Source organism: Pterocles gutturalis, unplaced genomic scaffold (genome assembly GCF_000699245.1).
Source record: "Pterocles gutturalis isolate BGI_N339 unplaced genomic scaffold, ASM69924v1 scaffold30413, whole genome shotgun sequence".
In the NCBI taxonomy this organism is placed as follows: Eukaryota; Metazoa; Chordata; class Aves; order Pterocliformes; family Pteroclidae; genus Pterocles; species Pterocles gutturalis.
Genome location: NW_010121443.1, coordinates 104,624 through 129,909, shown reverse-complemented (window position 1 = coordinate 129,909; position 25,286 = coordinate 104,624). Strand labels below are relative to the sequence as shown.

At 36.2% G+C, this 25,286-nt stretch overlaps 1 protein-coding gene across 1 annotated transcript in view; it reads left to right on the top strand.

Annotated features, from left to right (window-relative positions):
- Positions 1–3,191: 3,191 nt before the first annotated feature.
- HLCS (holocarboxylase synthetase (biotin-(proprionyl-CoA-carboxylase (ATP-hydrolysing)) ligase)) overlaps positions 3,192–25,286 on the top strand; it is a gene marked incomplete at its 5' end in the record, with an annotated part of 105,579 nt that continues 83,484 nt past the window's right edge. Inside the window, one exon of the mRNA XM_010077251.1 lies at positions 3,192–3,374. Within this exon, the coding sequence (XP_010075553.1) occupies positions 3,192–3,374 (183 nt within the window). The remainder of the gene's footprint in view (positions 3,375–25,286) is intronic.

Sequence of the window (25,286 nt, the reverse complement as noted above, 5' to 3'; positions counted from 1 at the left end):
CTTCCAACCCGGGTCATTCTATGATTCCACTTCCTTTTTTTCACCATGTAGCCACACGCACGTAGATCATGCAGGAGCACAGTAGGTGGTAGAGAGCAGGTTTGCATAGTAAGGAAGCCATCTTCAAGAGCAGAGCTATCCTCTGCTGTCTGCTAGAAGGTGTGCAGTGATATAACTGTGCATTTTGGGAGGTGGGAACAGGAAGAGCCAAGCCATTGGTGGACTAATGGTGAAAGCTTATAATGGCAAGATAAAAAAGAGACATACTTACAAAAATATGAAGTATGGTGAAGCAGGGAGTCAGGAGAGGATATAAAATAAACCTTGCAAGAAACTTGAAAGACGTCTCCTCTTAAGGCCTAAGGTTAAAGTAGCCAGCACGTCAGGAAATCAGACTAGTGAATGAGAGTCCCAGCCTCTATTGCTCGTTGCATGCCATGTCTGGAAAAACTTGTACGATTCTTGCTTGAGCAAGTAACTACACAATAAAGGTTAGTCTCTGACTGCCATCGTTGGTTTAGGTCTGTTGGTTCTTTTTTTGCTAGTATCGCTACTGTTTTCTCAGTTATATTCTGTTTGTATCTTTGTGTTATGAGTAAAACAAACCATTTTATAGTTTCTTTAGCAGTGTTTTGATTAAGGCTGATTTCTAGATTGTTGTTAGGTTCATGATGTTGTCCTTGTTATTCTGTCATTTAAAACCCCCCTTTATTCAACTGGAATGCATATTTTCTATTTACTGTTGAAATTAAAATTCTAAAACTTGTTTTTTGTTTTCTAAATCTTGACATGTTTTCAGTCAGTAATGTATGCTCCTTTTTTTTTTTTTTTTTTTTTTTTTGGTAGCAGGGGCGAATCTAGTCTGGAAACTTGCTTTTTCTTGTTTCCTGAGTCTTCCTTCAGGCTTTAAACTTTTACATGTTTAACATGTTCTATACCTAACAAATAGCTCAAAGCAATTGGGGGACAGAAGTGGGGGAGTCTAGAATGAGCCAAAATCTTATTAATTCCACTTAAGAATAATAATATCCCAGCAAATAGGTATCTCTCCAGTGTTATGGTATTGTGCTCTCTGTTAAAAAAAAAACAAAAAACAACAACCAAAAAAACTCCCTCAGAAAGTTAAACAACAAATTAGTTCACATGTTCATTATCTTTTTTTTTTTTTCTTATTGTTACTGTCTGTCTTCCTGGATAATGGGTGAGGAAGTTTCCATGGCTGTGTTAAAGGTCAATGTTGGTCACTGATTATTTAAATATTCACAGATTTATCTGGCTACAATTTTGAATTCTAGAAAAGCTGATAAGAGGTATCATTAAGTTTAGAAAATAAGTCTATGCCCCGGAAGCATGTGTCTACCTGGGTATATAACCTGTGCTATTAAATCTAGAGAGATTTTCAGCCATTTTGTAGTAAAACTTCTAAAGTGAGCCTGAAGGCAAATTGCACGTTTTGAGTTAGCCTCAGTAGGAGCAGAGGTAAACATTTTCTTTTTAGCATGGCTATTCACAATTATATCACTTCCCTTACTCTGTCTTTGCTTTCAAGCAGCACGTTGAGAAAAGCAGAGCAAGATTTATTTACCAGTATTTAAGTAGATGAGGAATATAATGGAGACATAGCTGAATAAACTTGCTATGAAAGATTCTAGGACCTATTTTTACCAATATTTTGGTTACAGGAGAACTTTCTCAGGAGCCCAGAGCACTCAAATTTAACTGCTCACGTATCAAATAGCGTACACTCTTCTAGCAATTACATAATTCGGAAATATTAATCAGGTTTCTTAGAAGTGTTTTCGTCTTTTACCAGTTTATCAGATCAAATCTACTAGCTTTTTTGAAACTCTTTTATACATAATAGTATGTTTATAGCTTTGTGTAGGAAGCTTTGCCACCCATGTGCTGTATGCTTGTACTAGAAAATTGATTAGATACTGTTGCTCTCTGTTTCTGCAAGTTCCATGGTAAAACCTGCTTTGCTGTGCGGTTTAAATTGACCCTTCTGCTGTAGCAAAACTTAATACTGCAGAGGTTTTCCCCAGAAAAAGGGGGTGTTACAGTATAGCTTCAAAAATGAGATTAAAAGGCTTAGTATGTCATTTTATAATTTTAAATTGTTTCCAGTCTGGATTTGAAAGGCCTTACTGTTTTCTCTTCAGGGGACTGACAGTGACATCAGACATTAAATATTCTGTCACAGACTTGTTTCCCTTTTTTTTCCTGTACTCTTCTGTGTCGTGTGCCCCCCTGCCTTTTCAGCATATTTCCCTGAATCTCAATAAACTAGATTATATATGAATGATGAAGAACATCGTTAAAATGTGTAAAATTGGAGAAATGAACAAGGATAATAGCTTGTGATTTTCATTAAATGAGTGTACATATAGTAGGGTAGAAAGGCTTCTAAATATCTTGGAGCACTTATTTAAAAAACAAGCAAAACCAACAAAACCCCACAAAAAACACCAAATACACACACAAAAAAACCAAACAAACCCAAAAAGAGGTCTAGAAGGGATTTTTTTTTTTTCTTCTCCATTTCATTTCTGCTTTTAAGCATCTCCTTCAGCTTTGAGAAGTGATGTTCTACAAGGTGGTGTTCTGGGGTTCTTAGTTTTCTTTCAGACAGAAACATTTCTTTATCTGCACTGATTGCACCTTAATTCATGTGACACAGTAAGGACTTGCTCAGCCTGAGTTCTGTGTGTCTTGTGCAACCTCTGATAAAGCTCTTTGAATTTTAATGTAATTTTGCTCTTGTACAGGACAGAATATGACCAATATTGCTGTTGGTTCTAGGTTGCTGGCAGACAGGAAAAGCAGAAGGAGAAGTTTAAGTTAGTAAACACAAATTTGAACAATTCCTTCAGGAGAAGACCAGTTTATTAAGATGGGATCTTTTGTGTAGGTTTCAGAGAAAATTGTAGTTTACTGGCATCTGTGATCCGTGAATCAGAAACTATAAATACATAGGTATTCCCTAATTTATCAGGATGACAAAGCCCTACTTGTGTACATGTGACAGACATGAGACACTTGTAATTGCACTAGTAACACTGGATAGTTCAGCAACCACAGTCAGGACACAGCTGCTTTTGGAACTGTTGTACTTACCTTTCTCTGACATGCTAAAATGCGTAATACCAACAAAATAATTTTTTTAATTCCCTTTGCACATATCCTGCCAGGCATACTTGGGACTGGATATCAATTCTATGGATGTCCAAACTGAAGAGGATTTTAATTTGCTTAAGATAAACAATACCAAGAGATATGAAGTTCTCAAGGAGATCCTGGTATCACTTGGCCTGAGTTGTGAATTAAGTGAAATTCCTGCGTTAACACCTATTTACCTTCTCTCTTCTGATGAGGTAGGGCTTCTGCTTACATTTCAGTTGTTTGAGATTTACCCTGCACGACAAATTAAGTGTTTGCTTAAATACACTTTGTTTCTTATGTGGTATTTTGCTTGGAGAGCTTTACGTATGTATTACAGGTAAGCGAAAAGTTTAATTTCTATTCTGTTGCTATTTTGTTACCTGCTAATAGTAGTTTTGAATTTAACCATGGGGAACTTGTGCAGGGTTAACTTTTCAGATATATTTGCTCTATTTCTGTTAAGAACTTTTATGCTTATTTGCATGCTTCTGCGATATCAAAACACAAGGCTGTGATAAGCTACAGAAAGAACTGATTTAAAAGACAGGATTTGTTTTTCTTATAAAATGAGGTAGAAGGCTGGCAACAAAAGGTTAAACCCAAATTACGAAGAATGATTTGTCAGACCAAAACTGAAAGACCTGAGTGAGTAGGGAAAAGTGTGTGACTACACAATGAAGAGTTTTGTTCCTGAGGATGTTGTAATAATTCCTGAAAATAGAATAGCTTCTTGTAATTCAAACAGTCATCTGACTATTCTGGACTTCTCAATTTGAGACATTGCTCTGAAGAACTGTGAAGAACATATAAAGCAGTAATTTTATCTCTTTTTCTTTTTTTAAATGACTTCAAATACATAAGAACTGTATTATATTGATCTGAAGGGGTGAAACAGTAGGTGATTGAAAAGCAATACAGGTTTATCAGGCTCTTTGAGGATGTTGTTTCCAACCCATGTAGTGCTGTCACTACTTGTGCTTAGGAGGCATCTGATTCCTGCGACTTTTCTGTACCAGTCTTACATTAGCACAGAAAGGAGATGTCTGTCTTTAGGAGAACTCAACTGTAGAAGCTCCTTCTTGGATACCTGTTCCAGCAGTATCGTATGTAACATCCTTTTTTGACTACAGGATCAATCAGTGAACAAAGTGACATATTACAGCTGAATGTTTATACGTAACTTGGATGATATTTTAGATTTAGGTTGTACTTTTCAAAACACTGTTCATTAGTCCGGAAGGTGGGTATGATAAGTGTTGCACAATTTATAGATTGGGAATATGTGATATGTGTCTTCATTGTATGGCAGGCAAGTCAGCAGCAGATCCAGACAAACTAACTAAAACACTGTTAACAAGTGTATCTGTAAATTCAAATCTGTGTTTGTTTTCTATGCCTCTGAAGATACTGCCAAAACATTTTGCTGGTGCATGAAGTAATGCCCTTGTATAGCAACTCAGATTGGATGTAACGATTGATCAAAATTAGGCAAAATGGCAAAATGTAGAGAGCTTTTCTTTATTCCTCTTGAATGATTTACCTTTCGTGTGTGTCAGACTCTGACAGATCCATCTCCCGTTTACAATGGTGAAAATACTTTTCAAAGTGCTTTTATCTAGCCTTCTGCTTGAAGAAGGGCTGTTGCCAACACTACATCAGGTCAGCCATGCCCTTTCTCTGGTCTAATCTTGAAAACCTCCAAGGGTACATGCTACAACCTGTCTGTGCAAGCTATTCCAGTGTTGCTGTACCATTCTAGTGAATTTTTTTTCCTGGTGTCCAGCCTGAACCTCTCAAGCTGCAATTTATGGCTGTTGGTGTTTTATTATATTGTCTGGCTCTATGAAGTAGTGTTTGGCTCTGTCACTCTTTTAAGGCTGTTGTTGTAGGTTGTTATTAAATCACTCTTTAGTCTCCTCTTTGCCAAACTGGATGAAAACAGCTTCCTCATTCTCTTCTTACAGATGTGTTGTGTACCCCTAACACCTTTGTGGTTGCTTTACAAGGAATCTTAGTGAGCAATTCCTTGCATAAGCTGAGGTCTGCTTTCCCAAGACCTAACTCTGCTGCTTCCCTTCTCAGCCTTCCTCCAAATCTTGGATTCTTATGGTTGCTACAGCCAATGCTGCAGTCTGTGACAAAATTTGAAACAAGTTCTTCCCTGTCTGTGAGCTGTAAATTAATAAGAATTTATTATCTAATTTGTATGACAGATGTGGAAACAAAACTAAAACACACTCAGCCTTTTTGACTAATATTAAATGTGGTCTATACAGATGATTAGAACTTTATTGAATTTTTTTTTTGTTCTCTTCCTTCACTCTTTTTTGATGATTGTTTCTTTCCTATGCACTTGCTGTCTTCAGACATAGCATGAATAAAAAAAGTTAGCTAATTTGTATGCAAACTTGCCATCTAGTGGCATATTACAGGTTGCAGACCTTTTATTAAAGATATTTTTGCAATGTTTAAATGTGTAGTGTATAGCTAAAGTTTACACCAAAAGTAGTTTTAAAATGTTGTTTTTCCACAGTTTTTTTAATTATAATTTTTCTGTGCTTGTACATGTAGTCATTGTTTAAATGTCTTTCATTTTAGTCATGACATGCAACTTCCATTCACAGAATGTTCTAGAAGTGTCTTATGTGTAAAAAGAGATAGCATATTAAAAGAAATAATTAATAAGTAATAATTGAGCTTTCTAACAAGTTATTTGTTTTATTCTATACATCATGTTCTACATAGGTCTTCTTGCTTTCCTAGAGAGCAAGGAGGTACCAGAAATGTATCTGGCAGGTGAATAAGTTGAGGAAATACTTAAACTTGTTTAAGATCAGAGTGAGTCATAACTACTGGGAATGGAGATGAAGGAAAACTGTCTTGCAAGCTTTATACTCTCTAACTTCCTTCTTTTTTTTTTGTCAGTGTTTGTATGGATGGCTTGTCCAGTACAGGTCACTGAGGAAGTATTGGATAGTGTATTCCTTCCCTGAGAGATTATCCAAATAACGCTTATTAAAAAAGTTATTTTTTTGGATTATTTTCTTATGCTTGCCTGCAATAAGAAATGCCATAATGAGTCAACTGATGATCAAGCAAACTCAAATGTTCTGTTTGTTAGCAGTTGCCAGTGGTAAATATTTAGGCAAAAATGGAAGAATGGCAAACACTCTCCTCCTTTTTAAAAAACTTTTAAAAAAAGTTTCTAAGAGTTGGCAGTTCACTGATTATTCCCACCCTGACCTGGAGGTTGCATCTGTACCATTATGTTTAAAAACCACTGGTAGACCCAACCTTGTCAGATTTTTCTAATTAATTTTAGAAACTACAAGCTCCTTTTGCTTATGTGGAGGAAATAATAACTGATTTTGTTCTGCTTTTTCTACTCTATTAAGGAAAAATGTAGAATTTTTTGGGGGGGACTGGTTTTTAATTCTTTAAATTTAAAGTGCTATTTTGGTTAGTTTTTTTTCTTCCTGATCTGTAAGCCTTAATTTACAGTAGAGCTGCACCCTGTTCTGTGTGATTTCCTTGGTTTCTCTTACCCACCAACTTTCCTCCTTTATCACCTCAGGACTTTGATCAAGCCTATTTTCTACTACGTTGTGGACATCAAATAAAACTTACTCAACTTTATTACATGGATAAATAGCTTCTCTTGTCTTTTCCTCTGCCCACAATTCCTGAACAATCCATGTCTTTTAGCATCATTGTTGCTATGCTGTTGATAATACCATCAGATCTATTAATCAAATTGATACCAATTAGCATAAGACTTTCATATCTTCCTGTCTGTTCTCTGGGTCTTGGAAGGTGCCTTTTGTAATGTAATTTTTAGCTGCTTTTCAAGGGTGGAGATTGGCATTTTTTTTTTCTTCCTTAGGATTTATGTTTTGAAGTTTTATTTTCCAGTTTCCATGGTTATCATGTATCTTAAAATCACAGTTTTACTACATGGATTAAAAAAACATAATAAAATATGAGCAGAACTGGCATTAGCTTTCTGAAAATTAGTGTAACTTTAGAATTTGGGGAGACAATTTCTTTAACTCCTAAAAAAAAAAAAAAAGCTAATGCTGGGGAGAAGGGTTGAATTTTGACTTTGTGTCCAGGATTTTATATATGTGATCTATTACTTTCTAAAAAGCTTATATATAATAAAAACTGGGGGCTATTTTGATGTATGAAGAAATTAGCAAAGATATAATTAACTTACATGTAAGTAAATTTGAATGTAGTATCATTTTCTTTGAAATAAGACATGGAAAGGCAGATGTTAATATTCTATGAGGAGTTATGAACTTTGTAATGCACTTTTTGCCTTTGGCATGTGAAAATAAAATTTTAGTTTAGGGTGGAATGTAGGAGACTCAAGAAGAAATATTTAAACCTTGACAGTAGTTATGTTGAAAATTACACAATTAAATTTTAGCACTCAAGAAAAATACGTTAGGAATGGGATGGTCAAGCTTTTAAAAAAGTGATATATTGACTGTGTATGGTTTAGCCAGGCAAGACTTACGCTGCTGATACTGTTCTAAAACAGGCAGAGACTTCCGGCTGTGCTGTTTTCAAGTTTGAAATAGCATGAGTTGGAGGCTGTGCTGAGTAAGCACTGAATCTTGTTTACTTTTACTTGTTGAATAACTTTCCAAACAGTGAAAATTAGATCACATTGCTACCACTGTTGTGGTAACAATACCTAGGTTACTTCTCAGTAGAAAGTTAGAAAGTCAGATTGAGATGTCAAACTAGAAAATATGATTTATTAAATTTTGTGTGTGGTGCAGTTTTCTAATAATGTTACTGCGATGACCCAGGGATTTTCAGTTTTACTTTTTTTTTGGTTTTTTGGTTTTGGTTTTTTTTTTTTTTCCTCCTGTGTTTCTTTTGTTCACCTGGCTTTTTCTTAAAATGTCCGTGGGCCGTACCAGTCTGAGATTGAAATTCTGGTAGTATTATGGCTTTGAATTAAAAGAAAAGCTCTAATATCTGTGTAATGGATGATAATGTCCATCTGTTAAGAGATCTAGATCTTACCATGTAGAATTACGTTAGTCAATCCTCGGCTAGTGCTCACTGCTGCTGGTGTTGAGTGATTGCTATGGCAGTGTGCGCTTTTCATTCTTGATCTCCTTTCTTGTAAATAGACTATAAAGTGGGGGGCCTGCAAAGTGACAGCACTTGAGGCAACTCTTTCATCACAAGACTTTTTACAGTCAGGCTTGCAAATATGATTTGCTTCAGATACGCACATGGACATTTTAAAATTCAGTTAAATAGGAAAAATCCATCTTATATTGATACAGTGCTACAACAGTGAAGGCAGTGTTTGAACAAAGAGCAATATAGTATGAAAGGCAGGTTACTTGGTGGTTAAAAGTTTGGTTAAATCTGCCCAACTTGTTGGTGTTAAATGTAATTTTAGAGACAAGTATTGGTATTGAAACACAGCACCTTTTTCTCACTTGATCTGGTGTAAAGCAGTTAAGCAGACTTGTACATAGCTGTAAAAAGAAAATTCTGTGTCGCTATGGTGCAGGGTGAACTCAAAGTGTTGAAACAAATGGTAATCACTGTAAGCCTGTTGTCTGGCACCCATATGTTCAGTGGCAGCTTCAAGCATAGAGATCTGATTTTTTCTGCAGCTTTACCTTTAAATGCTCAGATATTTACTCTTTCACATTGCTATCTTAAAGGATAATTTTTCAGACATAAATGCTAGGATTGTATATTGTCGCCATAAGTTTCAGCATAACATCTTCTAGGTTTCAAAAGAAGAATTTACTCTGTGAAGAATGAGAAAGATTTGTCGGAATAGTGATTATTTCCATTAGGAAGTATATTACACCCACACATTTGCTGATCTGAAGCCTCTTAAACTTGACTAGTAACTCCTCGGGCTGTGCTAGGCTGAGTCACTTTTTTCAATATCTTCCAAATGGATGGCAGCGGAATGATGAAATGTAATCAGTCTTCATTACTTTAGCTCAGCTAGTAACCATCCTTTAAACAGTACGTTCTTCCAAAATAATGAACAGTCAATACAAACATATTGGCTGAAGCTTGAGGTTGGGGGTTTTACCTGTTGTTCGTTGGAGGAAGAAACAATAATTAAAAAGTGCAATTGAATCTACCTCTTGAATTTCAAACTTTCCTTTAAAGGACACTTTGAGATGCAGAATACTGTGCTCACAAGGGTAATGTAGTGTGAAGACAACTTTGTGTATTTGAATAACTCAGTACACTACAGCACAATCAGAATTCAGTTGGACCAAATCTACATATCTTGAGGTGCAGGTTTGATTCTGTGATGGCATTGGCTGTTTTTAAATTCCGAGTCTATTATGTCAGCAAAGAGAGTATGAAGTTACTTTATCCTGAGTAAATCTTTCTTTGAGGACAGGAAATTTGAACACTTCAGCTAACACTATAATGAACCTGGATTTCAGGGTACATTTTGAGACAATTGTTTCTGAAATATTTCCATGCATATGATATGTGTATTGTAGAACTTGAGATTCAACTGTGAGACTTTAGAGTTTTTTATGAATTTCCAGTGCTAAAATCAGGGATAGTTGTACTGAAACTCCAAAGCCTTATTTTTATTGCTATCCAAATTTTTGTGCTTAAAAGTGAAACCAAAAATGTATAATCCACAAAATAGGAGACTTGCTTATTTTTTTCCTATCATCCTCAAAGAGTAAGCATCATCACTGCTTTTTAGCCAGTAGGACAAAAAGCAAAGCCCTTTGGAAGTATTTATTCCAGAAAGGAAATCTGCTCTTTGCTCTACCTCAGAAGTAACCAGAGAGCTGAGAAAAGTCTTGAATGAAAAGCACACCACATGAATGATCTGAAAGGATTCTGTTGGTCAGTGATAAATAGTTTGTGTCTAACATTTTTTACTTTTGTTAATGTATTATGTGTGTCATTTCAAATGAACAATGCATTGTTGCCAGAAATCTTTGTACTTGAAAGCTTTGCCAGTTTTTGTCTCTTGGCTAGGAATGAAAATGTCTTATATGCTAAAGTTGCTTCAGGGAAAAAAAAAAGTAGATGCAGCAATGTAAGTGCATCTGTACCAGTAAAACTGTGTATTTACTGGAACAGCTTATTCATTTTGGGAAATGGATTTAATGTATGCCATGTGTGGAACTCTTTGCTGTTCAAACGTGTGTTTTTACTGCGCTGGTTAGGCAATGCAGTGCACTTGGCAAACTATTTGCATTCTGACAGGTAGTATGCTTTTTCTCTTAAGTAACTGTCTGAAGCATTTATCTGGAAAACTTAACCCAAGGACTGATAACAAAGTACTATAAATAAAAAATATTTGTAATTTAACTGCATGTGTTTAGGGTTTTTTTCCCGTAATAAAGTCAAAGTTATTTGTTGGGTTCCAAGGCTTTGAGTTGCAGGTGTGTACAGGGAGGGTGGGTTTGCTTTTGTTTGTTTTGTATTCTTCCTCTCCTCAAATTAACTTTTGTTTCTTTAGAAGGAAACTTACAAACCTGGAGGGAGCACACTGATCGTAAACCAATACTACTTTAGTGTTGTCATTCATTGAAAAGTTCTTTGTATTAATGTCTGGATTCTAATAATAGTCCCTACTGTTTGCTGGTGTTTAAGCCTGTGGTTCTGAAAGGAGTGGCCTTCTAAGAGGGGATGGTTATTTGACAGTTAGTAGCTCCTTTTTTTTTTTTTTTTTTCCCCTCCATCAGCGCTCAAGATAATGAAGGTACATAGGGACCTCCTGCTTCAACAGTTCAGAGCTCTCTTGGTCAGAGGATAGCTGAAGCTATAACTTTCTGAGAGATAATGCCACCCTGACTGAGGTGTGAGCCCCTTCAGATTCCTGGTTAGTGTCCCCTTCAAGAGTTGAAAAGTTTGCCAGCTAAATCCTCTGCAGGTTCACTGTGGAAAAAGGCCAGTCTTGGAAGTGCTTAGGTTGCACAGGGCTTTTTCAGCACCAGCTCTGTGAGAGTGCTGGGCATAAGTAGAGAGAACTCAATGGCATGACAGAATAAATGGTAGAGATTGAAGAGGATATGTTTTTACTTCACACTCGTGGATGGCTAAGAGAATGATTATGGTCAGTTACTGTGGTTTACCGAGCACAGGGTAATTTCTTAATCTGTGGTAATTTAATAGAGTAACTGAGAGGAGGGATGCCCTGTCTGTTTTCTGTCCTTACCCTCTCTAGCACACAGAGGGAGAATTAACTATGGGACCTGAAGGTAAGTGCAGCATGAGTGAAAATGGATAAAAAGGGGAAGAGAAGGAAATCTGCAGATGGGAACCAGGGTACTGGTTCTTGTTTGTCAGTGATATTTCCTCTTGTACCTCAAGTGAACAGTGTTGTAAAATTTGTCACAGAGTCGTGTAGTAGATGGAGGTGGAATAAATACTGTATATTTTAGCATGTCTTCTTTCTCCTCAGTCTTCTATTATTCTACATACATTTATTAGTGTAGTTTGCTAATAGATCTGCCAGTTCTTCAGTAAAATTCTGAAACTTTTTGGGTTCCAACTATTCGGTAGAGGTAAAAGCTTAAAAGAAGCTAAGTTTCTGTAGCAAATTTTATAACATAGAGTCCAGGGCAAGAGGCTTTTCAAAGCTAGTTATATGCCAAGGCAGCTTGTCAGTCTTGCTGGTAATAGAGAGACACTAGTGAAACTGCCACTCTGCTTAAACACTGCTCTGACAGAGGCACCCACCCTCTTCTGCAGGAGGAGTAAAAAGGCAGGAACTTGTGAAGCACTGAGCATGTTGCCGTGATGGGAGGAAAGGGATGTCATGAGGAGCTGAGGTATGAGAGCTTGGAGATGTAGAGTAGATGTGGTGGAGTGATACCAGCTCTATGTATAATGGCATAGGTGGTCTTACGCGGAGCTGCATTGACATGAACAGTAACAGATAACTATAGATATGCTGCCTGACACCATTGTTCTTCCCCATAGCTGAAAACAGTGATGAGAATGTGACAAAGGAAGCAGCACACTGGTCTCACAGAAAGAATATCAATGCAATATTGAACTGACTCCTTCCTCTCATAATACCTCCCCACCTCCAGATAGGGCAGGAGTGCAGGGAAGGGCAGTGCTTTCTGAATTTTCAGGTCTCTGCTGTTGGCTGGAGTCTTGCTGGTCTCAGTGCCTAGGAACAGGAGCAGTCCTCCCTCTACAGAGGCTGAAAAGAGTGTCTTTTCTTGGCTGTCTTCAGATACAAGGAGCTTGCTTGGATCAGTGAGGGTCACTAAATTTATAACTTGCCTTGAAAATTTGTTTGTTCTTACAAGAAACTTTTGCCTATGCTGCTGAGAAGTGTTTAGCTGGCCCTGTTGAGAAAAAAGAGAGAGAGAGAGAGAGAAGGTGGTGCAGGAGATATCAGAAATAATAAGTGACTGTATGTAGAAGGCATGGAGAAAAAGACTATGAGCACTATCGCAGTTAACCTGTGAGACACAGTTACAGGAAACTAGGCTTTCCTGGCTATCTGCTCAGAGGCTGCTTAGTGCAAAATGACTATTAAACCATAAAAGGTTTATTACTAACTTTTGAGACAAAATTAAAGTGTTCAATGGAGATTGAACTCTGGGTGCTAATGTGGTATTCCAGGCTCAGTATCTGACTGACAGTTGAGCTTTGTTCATACTGGCTTCTGTAAGTATTAGAAGGCTAAATTACCGTTTAATTTGTTTACTCATAAAAGTTTTTTCAGACTTCTCCCTGGAGCTGTTTATTGAAGAGAGGCTGGCATGCTGCAGGTATTTTCAGTGCATACACCAGCGCTATGAGACTCCAGTATTGCTCAGTGTCCCTGCCCAGCTGAGCTAGAACAGTGTTGGCATGACATTAAAATCACTGTGAATTGCCCTCAAAAGCTGGATGCAATTGCGGCTTTTTACACAGCTCCTTCAGTGAGGGAAGGTGTCTTACCACTAGGGGTCACGTATGAGCTGGATTGAGAGAATCCAGGGAAGCAAAAAATAAGGAAGGGATGGAAAACGTTTTATGCATAGTGTGTTGTGTATAGATTTGCATTAAAATATCCTTGCATGTTTGCAGCGACTGGCCTATATATATATTTCCTCGATTTTCTAAATGGCATTTTAAATTCCACAGGAATCGATGGTATGTAGTGTCAAAATACAGTAAAACATTTTCAGTTAAGAAGTCTTGATGGGAGATAAAGGGGACTCCAAATGTGGAGCCAGGTAATTCCAGGTGGTTGCTAAAGCTACCTTTTGCTTTTCTGTTTATCTTCAGGGAATATTTACCATATATTTGGGGGAGGGGAAAGAGAAATCTGTCAAACATTCCCTTTATTTTACACTTCGCTAGTTAAAAATGTGTTTTCCTTCTTGCATGATATTAGCAAGCATGCTGTTTATGTTAAACAAACATTTGTAGGGACATAATAATGAATAGCAAGCTTATGTTGCATTATGGTTTGTAAACAACTTTTTGACTGTGTATTGATTCAATAAATGTTTTTGAAGATAATTTGTAAAATGCAAAAAGCTTTGAGGATTGAAAGAAAATATCTTGTTTATAGCAATCTCCATAAAAAGAGTCTTTATGCTGCTGTGAGAACTAAAAGTTAATGCCTTTTATACTGAGTAACATTTAATCTCATTGTAGAGCTAGGTCTGATATGAAATTATTGTGTGCTGGCATCTGACCAAAGTGCAACTCATTGAAGTGTATTCTATCATGTTTCAAGGCTTGCTTCAAGTTAGCGTGCATGATACTTCACAACCACTTTCTTCAGCAGGCATGTTCTTTCTGTACTGTAGAGAATGGAAAATTGTATTATCCTTTCAGAATTGCTTATGTAATATATATTTAAAACATTTGTGAGCTTGATCTTCATGTCTTCTGCTAACTTCTCACTCCTGAGATGACCAAGAATAGCATTAGGGTTGAGTACCCTTACTTGAGTGTAGCTCACTCAGCAGCGAGTATTGCTAGCTAGTGTGTGAGGCTGTTTTCTTAGTTTCAGTTTGTCTTGGAGTTTGTAATAGGAATCTAAATTAAAAAGTAAAATCTACAGTGGCACCCTAATCAAAACTCATGTTGGCTCTCAGTCTAACACAGGCACACATTCTATCTTAATGTGAAGGCTGTAATTAAGAGACTGGTCTTGGTTTTTGTTTCAGCACTCAAAAGTTGTAACTGATAAACCTTTTGGAGTCAGGGTTCAGGGTACTGCCTTTGAGCAGATGGGTGATTTTAGATAGCAAGAATCCATAACTTGTGACAAACGCTCTGGAGATCCGTGGCAATTTGGCATCAATTCATTTGCTATGACCTCACTGGTAAAGGTCTGACAAAAGTGGAGTATTTCCAAACATAAAAAACTTGAGATTCTCTGACTGTCAGTGGGGCCTGTGGCTAATTTATGTAAGTGAGACTGGGAAAATGAGAACAGGCTTGGCATCAGCTGGAGTCCTGTGAGATGCTATCGTGTTACCATTGCTCAGAAATGACGATACATTTCCACAGTGAGAAATAATTTATAATGGTTAGCTAACAATTTAATTAGTACTTCTTTTGTGTCTTTAGTTTTAAACAAATTATGACTAGGTGAAATTAGATAATGTATTTTAATTAAAGGGAAAAGTTAAGTAAAACTATATAACCAAGAGGAAATAGAAGTGTCTCCTTATACTGCCCTTCAAAAAGAGAAAACATCAGACTGTAGCTGTTTTTGAAACAGTGCATTTACCACATTGAGGTTTTCTGAATGTATTTCTTTGACTCTTAACAATTCTTTGACAATACAGTTACAGAATAATGTTAGCAGAAAAAAATTGTTCACAACACAAAGCTTATTAGTTAAGTTTGTCAAGCTGAATTTATTCTGGAAAATTAGGATCGGAGTTTAATTAGAGTTACTGATTTAGAAGACATTCCGGTATTCTCAGAGTTTGACGTCAAAGAAGATTAAGACTGCAAAAAGAGTTGTCAAGTGTGACTTGTGTCAGCAGTTGATAGGAAAGGGACTGACTTAGAGGTTCTGTTGTACTTATCATTTGACAGTTCATTTTAAGAAATGATTTGGGGTTTCTGGCATGTTGAGGAAATCCTGAAATTCCAGGTGCAGTGGGAATGGAATTTAGAGTGTGACTATCTGGCTGACATTGTGCAGTTCTTATAGTGAAAAGCTGATTAAAGAACAGCTGTTAGCTTAAATCAGAAGGTTTGCTGCAGTTTCTACTACAAGTTTTATGTGAAAGCTTTTTTTATTTGGGCTTTAGTCAGTCTTCACAAGTGGAATGTGTTCCAGTTTAGTAAATCACTGGACTCAGTTATTTGACAGTTGTGGTGGTGACGTTGATTACAAAGGTTTTACATGAATATTGAAGCAAGGTTTCTCAGAAGAAAAAAAAAATCAGAATAAATCTTGTTCTGTCTGTTTTAATGGTATATGTATTTTTCTTCTGCCAATAGAAGCATGCTCTGTAAAAGTGCTGTGTAGCTGAGTCCATCAGGACAACCTGTATTCTTACAGTTAGATTATACAGAGCTGTGCTTCAGAGGATTACATGATTTTAAGAATTTAATCTGGTCACTGTTTTATCTGTGGCAGCATTTCCTTGTGCAAACACTAGAGGATCTACAACAATGATGAAGTTCCGTACCTAAGTATGGTACTACACCTGTATATAGTTACATATACAGACTTGTACGAGTCTGTGTGTATGTGTATGTTTTTTAAAAGTCTGTATAATCGTACTTTATTAGCCATATTGGCAACCTCAGGTTTCAGAAATTAAGTCAAATATTCTTTCTTTACCCCCTCCTTACCGAATGCATGATATAGTAGGTATTATGAAAGTCACACAGGCCCAGAGAAGATGACTGGCCCTGGAGAACTCTATTCCTGAGAAAAGTTGAGATGGGAGTTATTCATCTAGTGTGTAAATTGGAGCGTGCTCCTTGACTGATGAGAGTAAGAACTTTTTTGAGAGAGGAAAAACCTCAGGAGGAAGAGCTAGTGGATCTAGCTTGATACCAGATGAAAGACAAGACAGACACTGTGTGGGAGGAAGAGAGAGGGGAATGGGGCGACAGCTGAAGAGGCAGAGGTAAGGAGCAAGACTTGACCGTATAGAAAACCACTTGTATTACTGCATCATTCCCTACAGCTCCTGGTTATGATAATGAATGTCTGAAAGTTTTAGCTATAAAATCTATACTACTTTGGACTGATCATTTCACTGGGATGTAAGATACAGGACAACTGATTTTTACAGCTTGCTTCATTGGGAATTACTTTCCTTATCTATTGTGTATTGTTTCTCAAGTGTGTGCAAAATTGTACTGTTGAACTTATTTAAGAAATATTTTAAGTACTACTCCAGAAAACACTTCAAAAGATTTTTCTTAATTTGTAAAAACTTAATAAATCTATGGTTAAAATAATTGTTAAAGCCAAGCCTTAGGAGGATCAGTATTGAGGAGACTAGTACGGTCTGTCCCTGCTTGCTTTAGCACGGATAAGAATCTCTACTGCAGTTTAAAAGTAGTAATGACCATAATAAATTTACAGTTTTTGTAAATGGTGAGAACCAAGATTTGAAGACAGAACAATAGATTATTTAATAACTTAAGTCTTTAGAAGTGGGTACACAGAGTCCCTAGTCTCAAAACATTCTTCAGACAAACAACCTTTATCTATGTGTTTGCTCAGTTTCTTGCCCTTCAGTATAGACTTACTGTAAAGTGAATGCCGTCTTTTAACAACTTCTGAGAGAGAATCTAAATAAAGATAAGGTGATTTTTATTTGCTAAGATCCAAATGTGAAGGGAGATTGTGGATATAATGTGTATTGCTGGATGGTATGTTTCCTTTTTTCTGTTTGTCATTATGTCTTTTTTGATGTTACACTTGTAACAAAGTAATTGGTCATGATTTCTTTGTAACCTACCTTTCAACTGATGAAGTAGGTTAATATTTCAGTAGAAAAAGTTACATGGTTCTCATTATAAAAAGTATTTGAAAAAAAGAGCAGTCTTCAGTTGGAAAAAGCTTGTCACCATCTCCTCCCCTTTAAAGAACTGTGCCTGGATGGTCTCTGCCTATTGTATAAAGACAACTTTTAGGAATTTAAAAACATCTGAAGATCCTTTGAATTTTAAGATGGAGAGAACTATTTTGTGGGAACATGTCTTAGCATTTCCGTGTAGTCGAAATTGAAGAAAATTAATTCCAGGATGTTTTTCTGAACTTCTTTTGCAAGATCAGGAAAAATAATTGTGTTTTAATGCATAATCATCAAGATTTAAACAAAAAATTACATATGGCATATTTTGACTTTGGAACAGACTACATTAAATGAGCAATTATCCATGCATTTTTCTGGTCTGGAAAATATACTTTTTTTCATTACAAAATGGCATTGTTAGTATTATGATTTGTTCACGTACCTGACAGGAACAACAGCTGCAGAGATAATTTTTATCTAATTAGTTTTCCATTTTTTGACTGCATTTTACATGTTGATATATTAATACAATGTGTTAGCTGATGAAAATACAGTAGCTGAAATCAAATGTTTATTCTTATTTTTTGCTTCTTAGAGAGAGGGGCACTTTCCCAAAGTTACCGTAAACAGTACAAGCTGCAAATTACCATAAATATTTGATCTGCTTGTCTGAATTCCTGAGGTTTTGTTAGAAATACCTGAAAACATTTAAAGTTGTACTTTTGTCTTTAGAATACTCCTGTCATTATTTTAACTGAGCATAGTTGATATCAGGAATGTTTTGAACTGCATTCAAAAGATTACTTGTCTTTTGTGAGAGAATACTTAATTAGAGCTGTGAGGCATATGCTCCTTGGCTCACGAGTCCTTATGATGTAGATTGTGAGAAGAGGAGATAGTCACCTTATGCTTGCTGTATTCTTCTCTCATGCCTATGCTGCTGACCACTGTTGGAGAAAAGGTACAGATTAAAAGGGGCATATTATATTGATATGGCTGCTGCCTTGTCCTTGAATTCATATCGTTTGAGCAGCAGCGGCTTTTGACAAGAGCTGCCCCTTTCTGCAAAATGTTATTTTGTCATTTGAAAGAGAAGTTAAAATGCTCTTGCAATTATGGGAAGCTTTTCCTTCTACCTGTTTTAGCTGTAGGCAACACCTGGGAAGCAATAATGTTTAATTTGCTATTTCAGTCAAATGGTATGTATGAATAGCTAGCAATGATAAGGATATGCTTTTGTTATCTCTGCAGCAAGCAGTTCTTTTTGGAGGTGGGCGTGGATTTCAGTCTTCTCTAAATATTTGCAAGCTTTTTTTCTGTCTTACACAATCCACTCTGTCTAATGATGGTCTCCAACTAGCAGTACAGGAATAGCAAATTAGACATTTCTGAACTGCAATAAACCTTACTGCAATTATTGCTGTCCTTATTGCTCCATGCAAAACAATTTCTCTGTCTGTTCAAGGATGTCTCTCTGTCTTAGGAGCATATGGTGGTTTGCTAGTAGAATGTTACTTTTGCAGCCACTGTCATGTTCCTGAATTTATGTAATAACACTAGCTTGACAAACAGAAAGTATGCATCAAACTTTAAGCTTGAAATTAAATGATAATCACTTTGCTCTCAGTCTTCTGTTTTCCCGGCTATTATGTTCAAGAAGCAGAGACCCAAATTGTCTCTATTTAAGCAAGGATAAATTAATTACAATGTGTCACAGACTGAGTACACAGACTTTCTCTGTAGCTTAAGTTCATTAGTTTGTGTGGAACTATTCTGGAAATACATTTAAAACTCTTTTTTTTTTTTTTTTTTTGCATTTTAGTACTGACTGAAGTAATTCCTGGAACTTTTTCCCTCAAGAAAATCTGTTTTTAGAAGTTAACCCTCTGTTTTGGGGCTATTAATTAAGGGCCTTCAACAAAGATGGTTCATATTTAATCAGTTAAGAGTTTGTCTTTGGAGTGGATATGTGCAGAACTGTTTTTCAGACTTTCAAAGCTTTTGCTTCATTCTGGCCAGGTTTTGGACTTTAGAAGTGTAGGCTGGGTAGGATGTTGTAGTCTTAGTCTGCATTTCTGTAAGACTCTCTTGCCCAGACCTTGACTATTTTTCTTTTTAGTGTGACAACAGGGTTCAAAAGTTCCTCTTCTACCACTTTCTGTAGTCAGTCAGAAGCCAGGAAATGTACAATACAGCCATATGCCTTGGAGCCGGAATCCTCTTTCACTCACTGACTGCTGAGTTGGAATGAAAAATTACATTAAGGTCTCCTGTTACTTCAGTTAAAAGCTTTTATACCTTGTCAGAAGCTTGAGGCTTGCTACTGTGCTGCAGTCACTAACCTTTGCAAGAGACTACATTAGTGCCCAAATGCAGCAAGCATTTGCTGTTTACATAGTTTTCAGTGGGTATTTCCATAAGGTTGTGTTTCATTGTCCCCTCCAGACTGCGGCCCCCCGCCCCACCCAAGACATTTCCTTAACTGGGTTAATACTGTATTTTAATGGGAAAGGTCTAAAAACTGAAGCCATCTTCTTTTTCAGGTGTGCTAGTCAGTTGAGTCTTAAAACAATGCAAGGGCATGTTTCCAAGCATTGTGGTTAGATTTTATTAAATGAGGTCTCTTTAGGATACATTCTACATGAAGTATTACCATTTGCATTAATGAATATTGCAAAATTTTGTTTGAGACATTGTGTGGTCTTCCCTCAACTCTTTTATCAGTAATAGAGAGCATAAATGTCCCTAAGCACAGAAACAGGTGGTTATCCTCAGGGACGAGTCAAGGGAATCCGGAGTCCTTCAGAATAAAGAATGTGCCATTGTCAAAAATGACTGCCTGTGTTTGCTTCTGTTGAGCACGTCTCACAGACTGCCTCGGTCTCGAGTCCGTTCTTGTTTGCTTCTTTGCGTGGCTTATTTCCCAAAGTCACTCCTAAAACCCTGAATTTCACTCATGAGCTTTGAGTTCTGCTGCGTTGTCTACAATACTGTAAGTTCTGTATTGGAGTAGAAGCTGGTAGTATATATGACTTGACTAAAGTGAACTCAGCCCTGGACTAGCTAAAGGTTTTGACTAGATAAATATTTGGCCTTATCCCTCTGAGGTTTATGTATGTTGTATATCCACCTTTAAAGGACAAATGGAATTTGGGATTTTTTTCCCATTTATCCCTGACAATTGCAGAAATGCTTTCAGGTGTCTGCTCTCTAAGGGGGTTGGCTCTGAAGTTAGTTTTTAAAGCTGCCTGTGTATCAGGACCCTTACAGCTACAGGACAGTGTAGTGTATGATTTGCTTACTATCTTCTTGTTTTTCCTCTGAGGAAAAATTTTTACCTCTTTTCTTCTGAATAAGGTTTAAATCTCAGCAGGAGAAAGTAAGTGTTAAATCTGAAAGGGCTGAAAAACAGAGAGAAGAATTACAATATGTTAGAAAACATGTAGCTAGGCTAACTGTGGACATAGTTTGTATCATTCACTCTTACAACCTGGCATTATCGAACATGGGTGTGAATCCTGTGTTTTTCCCCATGTTTTGTAAACAAAATGTACTAATTTGTGATAAACTGAATATTATTCGGGCTTCCTTCAGAGTTCTTGATCTGATACCTAAATTTTACATTGCTGTGTGTGTATATAACATATTTGCAAAACATGAAGCTTAACTTTTTTGATAGACTCTCCTAAATAAAAAGCATTGGTTTACTTTTTCGGTTTTTTTAGAATCCTGGATTAGCAAGGAGATCTTAGTTACTGTGAAAGTTAGTAGTTGTTATCTTAATACTGTTTTTTATCTTCAGAGTAGGTATACTATGAATAACATACCAAGCATGTTGTTGCCATTATAACATATAATTTCCAATAAATTCTTTCTTTCTAGGATGTTTCTTTTAGTATCTTTTTTAAATTGTTATTTATAAACTGTTATATCAACCTGAATAGGTTTTAGAAAGGGTTATAAAATATATGACACGTGATGAACATTAGCTGTGCAACTTTAGGGACATAACTGTATTGTAATTTCTGAGTTGTGGTACATGTGAAAATGCGTTGTGGTTTCACCCTAATATTTCACAGACATTTCTTTAGTTTGAAAACCCCTACAGTGTGACAGAATTGGGAGTTCCTGCTCAGAAGAGGCAAAAATGAGGTACAGCTGAAATCTTGTCGTTTGGGTTTAATGTGTGTTTGCAGTGCTAAGAGGAGAATCTTTGGCTCCTGTGCTACTATTTCATATTCATGAATACTAAATTCACTCACATATTATGTGTATAAACCTGTTGAAAGGCAAAACAAACCTGATGGAAAACCTTAAACTAAGAACTGTGTATTATCCGTGGTAAGAAAAAATATTTTCCTAGGTTTTATTTACTTAACTTATTCTACTACTAATTCCAAGATTTTCAACAAAAAATTTTATCCTCGGTTTAAAAAAAAAAAAGTTTTGGTACCAAAGAAAAATACTGTTATGTGATAGCTGTTCAACAGAGCCAGTTTTACCAGCTGAATATATTGCACTTAATTTATTGCCTTATTAGCTGAGAACAAAATTCTTCTGTATTTTTTTCGAGTCAATACAGAATACTTTTGAGAGCGATTTAAAATAAATGTATACAACATTTAGAGCTAGATTTATATCTTAATTTATTCTTCTAAACATGACTTTGGTTTTGTTTTGTTTTTAAAAAAACACACTTTAATATGCATAATGTTCAGATTTTGGTGCAAAAGTGGAATGTCTTTTCCCTTCAGCCTGGTTTCTCTATACTTATTTTTAGCACAGTTGAACATATGCTCGATTTACTGTTCACTTTTCTTCAAAAAATAACAACAGTTTTGTTACAAAGTAGGTGTCATGAAGAATTAAATGGTCAGACTGTAATTTATCACACCTTTTTCTGGTAGGAGAAATCAACACCTCCTAGTCCTCTGATTTATCAACCCTTTCATTGCAGCACTCGTTTTTGTGAAGTGTTATGTAGTGATGTTATGTCAAAGGTAGACCTTGTTCTTATTGATCCTTTACCCTCAAAGTCAGCTTTACAGTCTGTTGCAGCAAACAAACCCCAATTACTGTGCTGTGTTGTGATACCAGTTTATGTTGCATAGGTGGTCCTATACTGTTTCATTTCGGAGATTAAGAACTCCAGCCTACTAAATGAGATTTTATCCTGTAATTTTTAGTATCCTTGAGTTTAAACTAAAACTTTATTATGGATGTTACCAAATTATGCTAAATATGAGGGGGGTTTGATGCATACATGCTTTGTTCCTTTCTTTTTGTGTGTGTGTGTGTGTGCATGTATTCACATGGTTAAATATAGTTATATGGTAACGTGCAATTACGATTTTTTAAAGTATACTTGGCTTAAAATCTGGCTAAATTCAATCCTTCAGTGATTCTTGACAGAGCCAGGAGTTCTGGAAGAGGTTTTGACATCTGAATATGGGCTGTTGCATTCGAAAGTTTTCAAATAAGGTTTGAAACTGACTTGAGAAGTGCTTGTGAAGGATTTAATACACATGTGTTTAGTACTCATCTTGCTCTGCTACCTGCATCATAAAACCTGCAATTTTTTTCTTTGTAAAACTGGTACTGAGCCTAAACCTGTTTTTGCAACTTGTGCAACAAGTTGATGGTGCATTTGTAATGTATTATAGGAGTACTCGTTTTGTTGTTGCATGTGAATATGGAGGTAACTTATTCCATGTTAATAAATGTTAATAAAATATTTTAGATTTTTTTTAATACAACTCTTTCTTTTAACCATAAAAAACCTGATTGAATTTTAAATAACATCTTATTTTATTAGAAACCTTGTACAGGTCTCAAAATCAGCACAAGCCACAGTAAATTAATGCAACATTATAAAATACCGCTGCCTCAAATTAAGGAGTTTTTGTTTAAGTAGACTTTTGGCCTTTCAGGATGGAATATGGTTCTCTTTCATATGTAATGTGCTTTTTTCATTTACACATACGGCTTCAGGTTTTTTTAAAGATATGCTTTCAGTTCTAGATGATGTTTAGCCTTTGACCCAGCCACTTTCTTACAATAAACAGTTTGTTGATGAGAGCAGCTGCTGGGAAGATTGCTTCCAGACTGTTCTGCTGTAGCTGAGTAAGAAAAGCAAAAGCCAGCATACACCTTACAGTGTTGTTCTGCTGTCGTTGTTCCACCGCTCAGCTCTGGTTTGTGTTCAGGACAGTGCAGTGGGGCCTTCCGTAGCTTTGTCCTGTGGCTGCAAAGGCTGTTAGATCATCAGGGACTCTAAATGGTAGTACTTTATCAAAATTGAGAAATCAAAACAAACATGGTCTGCTTAGAGCAGTATGCATTGACTCTTTTTTTTTTTTTTAATTGTTTCATCCTTTTAAGAAGTTTTGATACTTCTTTTGCATATAACAACAAAAAAGAAAATGTGATTGCCTCATTTCCTCTGTTTGTTTTGCATGACTGAATGATAGCATGTGCCTTCTAGCAATCTAATACCTAGGTGTAATGCTGTGCTAAAAAACCCAGACATGCTGATATGAAAAACTTGACATGAAGACCATTTTTTATTTTCATTGCTAGTTGATTTCTTTTTATCTTATTTTTAGCCTTATTGACAACATTCTTTTCTCTACAGAAGGTAACATCTGATATATTTTTCATTAGTAGGTGAGTTCTGACCTGGGCCCTGCAGCCTGTTTTTAGAATGGACTGCTGCACGTTGGATAAATTGATTTTTCTGCCCACATACAGTGCTTTTTAAAGCTAAATTTAATTTTGGATTCAAATTTAGGCACAGATTTATGAGCAGTTACTAAACATGTAAACTAGGAATGGATTGAAATCTAAGATGTTTCGTGTTCAAAGAAATGTAACTGCAGTAAATGATAAGGATACCTTACAACATGTTAAAAATCTTTCCCTTTTTCGGACCAGGTATTCTGCACATCAGTTGGCAAAATGGACCAACTTCTATATGTGACTGTTTCTACTCCCCATACTGCTAACTAAGACGATGCACTGTGTAACTGTTCATGTAATGTAATACTTGTTATTAAAAATACACTGAAGTGTAGAGACAAAAATAAGGAACTTGGTCTCTGAAATGATCTTTTAGAAATGAGTAGCTTTTTTTGCCTCTCTTGAGAAAGTATATCGCAGACTACAGTAACTACCAAACCCTCTGGAGATTCCTAAAAATCCAATTGGTTGTGAATTACAAAGTTACCAAACCTTGCCATCTTTCTAAAATGCCCTTCCATATTTTGCACAATCCTCTCATGTTTTGCACCATATCGGAGTTTAGGAAATATAAAAAGATTATTGATAAACTGAAACAGATTTCCTAGTTATGTAGTATCCTGAGAATGCGTAGCATATATCAGCCAATAACTACAGAAGTTCATGAGAACATGAAATGAGAATGGACTTCGGTTGTACTACAATAAAATCTTTATGAAGTTCTTTGGGGGATGGGGAAAGGAGGGAGTGGAGACCTGAGGATTTCTCTCCTTCCTAAGATTTTTATGGTATGAATTAAAACACAGAATCATGAAAATAATGGCCCTCTGCATGCTCAATAGAGTAAGATAGATGCACAGGTTCTCCCCTGACTTAGCTTGGAGACGTGACCCCAGCTAAAATATGTCTTCCTATTAACAAAATGTGTAAAACCAGTGCAAATATTTTAAGTAATCTGAAAATAGATTAAAATCAGCCAGTGGAGCTGTGGAGGGAAACTGTGTAGCTTGCTCGATTTTTCGTATATTTCCTTGAACAAGGACTGAACTTTGAAATAAATTATTATCAGTTGAGATAAAAGTTCTATATATGCTTTTTGAAAGTGAATTAGAGTATATATTTCAAATCAGATTTTGAATATCTTGTAAATAGCCTTTGTGTTTTATGGTTCTGTTTATTCTTTTTGCTTTAGTTGTTACAAAATCCATCTTAACGCTTACACTTACTTAAGTCTGGAAGGGCAACACGTAGTTTGGTAATGTTGTTACATATGAATGACCTGTGAACAATACTGAAATAATGGTTATGAGTATCTAATGAAATCTCTTAATCTGATTGTCTGGTTAGAGACACTGGCTTTGACACACTGTATCTATAGCTTTCCTAAGTCCT